General features: G+C 38.6%; 1 protein-coding gene across 1 annotated transcript; it reads right to left on the reverse strand.

The window, feature by feature from the left end:
- Positions 1-714: 714 nt before the first annotated feature.
- PLA2G12A (phospholipase A2 group XIIA) lies at positions 715-8062 on the reverse strand. The gene is made up of 4 exons (XM_058193257.1): positions 7556-8062; positions 5689-5765; positions 3925-4090; positions 715-1847 (listed from the first exon to the last, which is right to left on the reverse strand). The coding sequence occupies exons 1-4, from the start codon at positions 7815-7817 to the stop codon at positions 1729-1731; spliced, it is 624 nt and encodes a 207-aa protein (XP_058049240.1). The 5' UTR covers positions 7818-8062; the 3' UTR covers positions 715-1728.
- Between the last annotated feature and the right edge of the window lie 963 nt (positions 8063-9025).

Consider the following 9025-nt stretch of genomic DNA (forward strand, 5'->3'; position numbering starts at 1 on the left):
GTAAAATCCTTTGCAGATTTGCTGTGCACGCATGCGCAGTGCACACCAAACACACTCTTTGTGCGGGAAAAGGCGGCTTAACAAAGTAAGTAGAACAGTGAGGGGTGAGAACAGCAGTGCCGTGCAATTTAGATTCGCTAGAAAGCAGGATTTCCTGTTTTCTAGCAAATATAGATTGCGCAGCACAGCTGATAGTCGGAAATACCAGTTCAGACAAACTTACAGCTTTTATCACACCGATTCGCATGAACCGGTGTGAACCGGTAGCATTTCACCCGATGCTGCCATCTTATACTGTTTTACTGGTGTAACTTATTTTATTCAAGCAAGCCATAGCTTCAGATTCATAGAACCCTGAGTTACTTGCTTTAATGACTCTACTAGTGCAACAATACAGTATATAATTTAAGCAAACGTGTTCAATGGAGGATAACTTCCAATCCTTTTTTCCTGTACACAAATACCCATGAGATAAAATAATAGCAGGCTGGATTTCTGGCACAGTACAAAGGAATTATCAAACTTCTCTCATAAAATCTTAGGTAGTTATCAAGAAACTGGATGCAAAGGCTAACAAATACAAAATGGTAGAAGATAATAAAGCGACTAAATAAATAAATAAATAAATAAATAAATATTATCAAGCGACTCCTGTAAATTCTTCTAGTAGTTGTTTTCTTAAATGTTGTTGATGGAAAAAATACATGACATATATTCAATTTAGCATGTTTAATTTTTTCCCTTTCTAAACAGGTAATTTTATTTCACACCTAATCACTTTTAAAATGTCCATTTCATTAATAAAGGCACTAGAAGAAATTGCACCAAAGACCATTCAAGTAATATCAAGTAATTCAGCAGTTTTTATAATTTTTATACTTAAGGCAGAATTTGCTTCAGTAGAGATTATTTATAGAAACGTCGGGAATGAGAACTATATAAAACTTTGATGTAAAAAAATGAAATTATGAAAACCCATGAAAGAATTCTTGCACAGTTAAAGTGATTCATAGCCATAAGAAAGAATGATAAATTAGTTTTAAAATTAAATTTTGAGATATTCCAAGATAAAAAGGATGTAATATTTAAACAGCATATACAGACTAAAGGACAAATATATTTGTATCAAACATTTGCTGGTTTTTCAATTCATGATAGGATATTTCTCTTCAATTGACATTTTTTAAATAGTTAACAATATATATTGTTTTCACAGAATTACAATACCCTTGGACAAGTGGAAAACAGCAATTTTGTTGTAGGAAAAAATACTACATAGACCACACAATGTCAGTATACAAGTAACTGAATGTTGTCAGTCATATTTTTTAAAGTCTTTCAAATATTTGGTTTTTGCCTTTTTGGGTACTTTTCTTCTAAAACAAAAATCAACCAAAAGAGAGATTGATTCATTGTGACCCCAAGGATTGACCTTTTTTTTTTCTTCTTTACTTTATCCCATGGATTTCAGAATTCACTTCCTTCAGTTTAGAGCAGCATTCATTGACAATCTTATCTACTTAAGGCAGTTGTCAAAATATCCTTTTCATCTCTAAAAGAGGTGCCCCAGATCCTTATAGTTTAAGAATGCATACTGATGAAAGAAGTGCTACATAAAAATATACCCATTAATGTCTTCCGGTGAGTAGACAGTCCATTTGCATGCTCACTGTATCCTTAGGACAGCTTTGTAACAATAAAGGGCTCTATCACTTCAGAAAAATCATGTTACAGGTCTCTGTTGACTTCATACTGGCATACACATGCAGCTCTTTGACTGTCAAGATATGGCTTGCACCCAAGATGTATGACTGCATCGAACACTAGTTGTACGGTAGATTCACAGGCTGCAAGATAGGAAAATATTTTTAATGATACCATAAAGAAAAGGTGTCATTACCTGCTTGAGGAGAAAAGATAAATAAAGCATAGTACAATCATAGTTTTGGGCAATGGGTGATTCAAATCACAATTAATATTATGTTCTTTACCCAATCTGAAGTTGCAGAGATTAACCTACAAAGATTTAGAATTAGAACTGTTCATGTTTACAAGAAGCTTGCTAGTCATATATTGTATATCTTATTATTTTATTGGTATGACTTTGGGAAGAATTTCGGAGCAGCTAAATAATGTACAATGTCTTCTATATTACTTTAATGTAAAAAAATGCAGTATCATCTCCCATTACTGCTTTCTTGATAGACTTCATCCAGATAGCTAAGATAGGAGAAATTAATTAATAATTTAAGAGTATAGACATACAATCTGAAGAGCGATGCAAATAGCTAATTTTCCTTATTTCTCCATCTGAAACATTTCTACATTAACAAACCAAAACAGTATTAAATATTAATCACAATAATATTAATGCATATTTGTAACAACTGTAAGTATAATTTACTTACAGTTACAATATCAATAAAGGTTAAGGTTCGTGTACAATATCAATAAAGGTTAAGGTTCCCCTCACACATATGAGCTAGTTGTTCCTGACTCTAGGGGGCAGTGCTCATCTCCATTTCAAAGGCGAAGAGCCAGAGCTGTCTCAAGACGTCTCCGTGGTCATGTGCCCAGCATGACTAAACACCAAAGGCATAGGCACTGTTACCTTCCCACCAGAGGTGGTTCCTATTTTCCTACTTGCATTTTTTATGTGCTTTCGAACTGCTAGGTTGGCAGAAGCTGGGCAAGTAATGGGAGCTCACTCCGTTACACAACACTAGGGATTCAAACCGCTGAACTGCCGACCTTTCAATTGACAAGCTCAGTGTCTTAGCCACTGAGCCATCGCATCCCTACAATATCAATAAATTATCACAAATATGTTTATGAAGCGACAATGATTTTTTAAACTAGCAAAACTTGGATATTTTATTCTCTTCCCCATCCTCTTGCTTGCAGAACGAGTTTTAAATCCACATTTAAAGGAAGTAAAGAAAAAAAATTAGATGGAGAAACAATTAGTTTAGCCTACAAGTAATATAATATAATATATAATATAACAACAGAGTTGGAAGGGACCTTGGAGGCCTTCTAGTCCAACCCCCTGCCCAGGCAAGAAACCCTACACTATCTCAGTCAGATGGTTACCCAACATTTTCTTAAAAATTTCCAGTGTTGGAGCATTCACAACTTCTGCAGGCAAGTCGTTCCACTTATTAATTGTTCTAACTGTCAGGAAATTTCTCCTTAGTTCTAAGTTGCTTCTTTCTTTGATCAGTTTCCACCCATTGCTTCTTGTTCTACCCTCAGGTGCTTTGGAGAACAGCCCGACTCCCTCTTCTTTGTGGCAACCCCTGAGATATTGGAACACTGCTATCATGTCTTCCCTAGTCCTTCTTTTTATTAAACTAGACATACCCAGTTCCTGCAACCGTTCTTCATATGTTTTAGCCTCCAGTCCCCTAATCATCTTTGTTGCTCTTCTCTGCATTCTTTCTAGAGTCTCAACATCTTTTTTACATCGTGGCGACCAAAACTGGATGCAATATTCCAAGTGTGGCCTTACCAAGGCATTATAAAGTGGCACTAACACTTCACGTGATCTTGATTCTATCCCTCTGTTTATGCAGCCCAGAACTGTGTTGGCTTTTTTAGCAGCTGCTGCACACTGCTGGCTCATATCTAAATGGTTATCCACAAGTAATTTAATTTAATCCTGAAAACTAAGTGGATGGTTTAATCCGAAGAGTTTTAAGTAAAACCTAATGGGTGATTCTGCTATATACTACATTTAAACATTATATCCTTTAAATAACTAACAGAAGTACATACCTATCCATTTGAACATGTAGAAAAACCAAGTTGTAGATAATGCAATCACATTAACCTGATCTTCTGGTTTAAATTTCGTTTAGTTGGGCTCAGATTATATAATCTTGGTAAATCTCTGTCACACCATATTTCTCAAGAGTGGCTCACCTTGCACAGACTCAGGTATTCCTAATGTCTTCTGCACGTCTCTGCAGATCTTTGAAAGGCAATATTGAAACTGCTCGTCACAATCATGTTTTTTGCTACCACAGGTGTCATAACATCTGTCATGCCGATTGCAGCATTTTGTCATTGAAGGAATGCCAATGTCAAACTGAAAAACAAGTTCCAATGATTAGCATCTTGAGAGTTAAATGCTTCAATCCCATAAAATTAAGAAATTGTTTCTTCTGAAGGAGCTCCGAGAATGGATGAAAGGTGATAGGAATGCTGCAATGCATCGATCAAAAAATAAGAAAAACTCCTCCACACAATAAGTACATTATGTCTGAAGAGGGCAATATTATGAGGAGCGGGGGAGGACACTTTTTAACTGTACTTTTTGAAAGTTGGAACTACAAGGAAGTGATAATAGTGGAATGATGTTAAACAACTGGTAGATTTTTCAGGCTTTTGTGCTGATTTGAAGAGATAGGAAAAGGGGTAGCAGGTTAAAATTCACTAACTAACTTGATTTAAACCTTTCCACTCCCAATTTCTTTGGTCTCTTCCATCAGCAGGAAATTATATTATTGATACTTTGCAATCTGATACCAAATATTGGTAATAGATTTCCCAGCTGTCAGGAAAATCATACTGTGAGGGCCATAAAAAATTTAGTAACAAAACCAAGTGAATAAGTGAAAATCTTAAAAATCACCTCAAATTGGTCCTTTAAACTTTCACTGAATGAGCCTCCATAAATTGTACTGTAACAGAATTACATTGATTTACTATATTATACCTCACTGATTTGCCTGTTATCACTATAAGTTATTCTCTGGTGCTACAACTGTCTATTATCAAAAGTAGGAAAGAGCTTACTTTAATTCAGAGTGTAAAGAAATTTAATATGCCATGATAGATAAAGAATATTTTCACAAGACACTAAGAAATATTAGACTAAGAGATAACAGGATTCATTATTTATGATTTGGTGTGCTATTCAACTCAATACTGTAAAAGCGCACCTACTGAAATTTAACTCAGATATACATTGTTTTAGCACTGCCGCTTTCTTCAAAACATATATTCAGGACTCACTCTTTAACCAAAACTCAGGAAGCTTTTACTATCTGGGTCTGGGTGAAATAAAACTGAATAGGATGTGTAAAATAAGGCTGCTACACTTTCACCCTTCTCTCCTGTTCTCCACATAATAGCACATGTCATCACTCATCCATTCTCCGTCTTCTCAGTTGCTTCCCACCCGCTCTGCCATTGCTGAAGTCCCAGAATGGCATATCCCATTTCTTCAGCCACCCGTTGCCTTCCCTCCCTCATTTCAGGTGCTAGTGAGCCATGGTGGCCCAGTGGTTAGAGTGCAGTACTGCAGAGTACTTCTGCTGACTGCAGGCTGCCTGCAATTTGGCAATTCAAATCTCGTCAGGCTCAAGATTGACTCAGCCTTCCATCCTTCCGAGGTGGGTAAAATGAAGACCTAGATTTTTGGGGGCAATATGCTGACTGTAAACTGCTTAGAGAGGGCTGTAAAGCACTGTAAAGCGGTATATAAGTCTTAAGTGCTATTGCTACTGCTAGTACCTTTGACTTTTTCTGTATCCCCAACTGCCACTCCTACCTAGAAAAAAAAACAAATTCATTTTGTTCCATGCACAAGCCCAAACATCCAAAATGTGTGTTTAGACCAAGTGCCCCCATGGGTTCTGTGAAAGGATCATGTAATATTCTGCACATCTGTTAGTAACTTACATGAACTCCAAAGAGTGGAGAACCACATCCGTTGGGTGGTACAGGCTTATAGTTGTAGCGAGGTAAAGGTTTGTATCCTGTAAAACATTAAGTGCTTAAATTAGAACCATGATAGAGAACCTATGGCACACGTGCCAGAGGTGGCTCGCAGCGCCCTTTCTGTGAGCACACGAGCCGTCGCCCCAGTTCAGCTCTGCTGTGCATGCCCGTGCACCTCCCACCAGCCAGCTGGTCTTCTGCCACACATGTGTGGGATCAGGGCACATGAGGAGGAGCGTGCATCCATGCGCAAGGGCAGGGCATATGCAGGGCAGTGCACGCATTCGCAGGGGGGCAGGGGGGCCCCCACAGGGGGGGCATCCACAGGGAGCACCTGCACGCTGCATTTTGATAGTTCGTGTGTGTGCGGTGGGCACTCGGTCTGGAAAAAGTTAGCTAGCCCTGGATTAGAATATTTAAAATGCTTCTGATTTTTCCAGACTCACTCAAGACAAAGCTAAGAAATTATTGATCTATTTTTATAGATATATTCATTAGTTATACATCACAATTTGCAGGGACTTAAGGTACTGTACATAGCACTTTCTCCTTCAAACTTTTCCTCTTAACAATAACCTGGTAAAGTACTTGGGATGAGATGAAATGCAGCTACCAGGTCATTCTCTGAATTTCCACTGAGTCTGGATTTGAACCAAAGTCCCTAGTTCCATATCCATACCACAAATCCATCTATTGTCTCAATTGTCTGAATTTAACAAGATAGTCTTTATTTTAATTATGGTATACAAAAATGAAACAACTTAATCTCACAGTACTATATATGTCTATTCAGAAATCATGCCCCTTGAATTGCATGAACTTACCAAATGAATGAACATAAAACTGCAATGCAATTCTCAAATTGTGACCAAATGAATCACTACTGCCTTTGGAGATACCTTCTGTTAATTATTTGAAGTGCTGTACTGGATACCCATTATGAAATTAAAATGCCAGTCAGGTTTTTTTTTTAATATAGCTATTCAGTTTGGGCTTGTTAATAATAAAGTTCTATTAATTTACTTTAGCCTTACTATCTAGAGGTTTATTTCTAACCATTTGCCAAGCTTCTACTAATGATATGGGCATAAGATTAAGGTTGTGAAACCACAGTAAATTCTAGGAATTAAAGAAACCCAGAAGTGAAAACTGGGTTTCAATGAGTTAACCTAACCTTTTAAAGTACTGTTGAAAGAAGAAGGGATTATGTTTCACATCCATTTTCAAATTTTGTAATCTGTTTAGCAAAATTGATGATTACATAATCTCTTCTGCAATATAATCCTTGGCATTTTCACAAAATAACATGAACTGAATATGCTTAAGATCACGATAAGCTATAACAACAGGTATATTGTATGCAGTAAGGAGCCAAAATAATATTATTGCTAATATTTTAAACAAATATTTTAGGCATCCCTTGAAAGTACAAACAGGAGACTTCAATCCTATAACCATTTATCTGGGTTTAAGTTCCACTAAATTTAATATGAACTATTTCTGCAATAGTCAAATACAGGAGTATGCTGTTCAATCTCCAGTTTGTCATGTTTACATCTGTCACCTGCAATCTAAAGACACTGTCTGATTTGAATAACTATATTGAATTTACAACCTGTTTTTGCCTATTATGAAGCTGCCTGGGAACCTCAGATTTTCCTGACTTTAGCAAAAACAAGTCATGTGTTTTCCTTGTTATTTATTTTTATGACCCTCTCTTAACATACCTTTGAATAGGAAAAAAAATTTAAAATTCACTCAACACGTTTGGCTTTATAACGAATCGTCGAACACATATACATTTCTTCTAATATAGTATGATTATTACCATCACTGCATTTATAGTGACAGAGTCCGTCTTCTCCTCCCAGGAGATCCAGAGCGGCGTTTATGTAAGTATCGATCTTATGAACGCCGTTTCTGATCGTCTTCAATGTCATCCTCCAATCCGGAGTTTCAGGCTCCTGGCACCGGGTCGGCTCTAGCAGCACGGCGAGTAGGGCCCCGGTCACGAGCAGCGGCAACAAGACCGCTCGCCTTACGGGCATCTCCGAACGGCCCGGGGCCGGAGTTCTCGAACTCCCACGCATGAAAGCCGTGGGTTCTGGAACTCTGGGCACAGCAGCGTTCGAAAAGTTGCGGGAAACGCGAAGGCTGGATCGCTCCAAATGCGAACGGGCCGCTCATTACGGGCACGGCGCCCCAGTAGCTTCCCCTCGCCCACGCGGGTAGCGGTCTCGCGGAGTCCTCGCACCTGTAGTCAGCCGAGGCCAGAAAGCGTCCACCATGCCGCAAAAAGCTTTCGGTACCTGCTTCCGCAACACAGTCAGGTCGCCCCGCCCCAACCCCACGAACGTCTGGGCGGAAAGGGGGGGAAATGGGGATAGGGGGCGTTGCCAATCTTTTGTAAAGCAAAGAAAGAAGTCGTGGCGTAAAGAGTCTGGCCGAGCGGGAACGCTCCGAGACTGGTTTAGCACAGATTGGAGGAAAAGGCCTTTATCTTGTCCTCAAGACTGGGCCTTAGCTTGGCGTCGAAGCCAATTGATCGCCAAGCACAAGATGTGAAACAAGAATATACTTTTATTTTTGGTACCAAGATATAAGGACCCTGGCTTTGAAAGGCTGCCCAGACCCTGATTATAGTTTTTACAGCAATTTTTACATCAAAAGTGAATTACATGCACCCCTTTGCCCTCCCCCTAATAATGCATATATAACCCACACCATTGATTGGTTACCTGATTACAGCCCCCCCCTCCAACTTTTACGCTTGCTATGCAAAATAGCTATACTGTAATTGATTGTTTCCTGATTGCTTAATTGTACCCTATGACTATCATTAAGTGTTGTAAGTGTTGCACCTTGATGAAAGGTATCTTTTCTTTTATGTACACTGAGAGCATATGCACCAAGACAAATTCCTTGTGTGTTCAATCACAGTTGGCCAATAAAAATTCTATTCTAAATGTCGCACCACCTGTTGCCTACCTCAGGACACGGGTATCTTGCACAGCTTGTTTCCTGTTCCAGCTATGCGGTTTTGGGGTTTCTTGTAAGCAAGCTATTCTAGCATCCCACATCATGGCTAAGTAGTTTCTGACAGATGAGTTGTTTACTTCTGCCTCCCTTCATGGACCCTGCGCCCCCCCTCTTTCTATGGCAGGCCCCTTACAATATCAAGTATTGGCAACTGTTAGCAAACCTGTATTGCAAATCTCCTACTAACAGCAGAAAAGCAAAAGGAATTAAAGCTGTTTGATTGTATGTTTTGAGGCAAAGAAATGAAGACAATAGTAAA

This window comes from Ahaetulla prasina, chromosome 8, assembly GCF_028640845.1.
Source record: "Ahaetulla prasina isolate Xishuangbanna chromosome 8, ASM2864084v1, whole genome shotgun sequence".
NCBI lineage: Eukaryota > Metazoa > Chordata > Lepidosauria > Squamata > Colubridae > Ahaetulla > Ahaetulla prasina.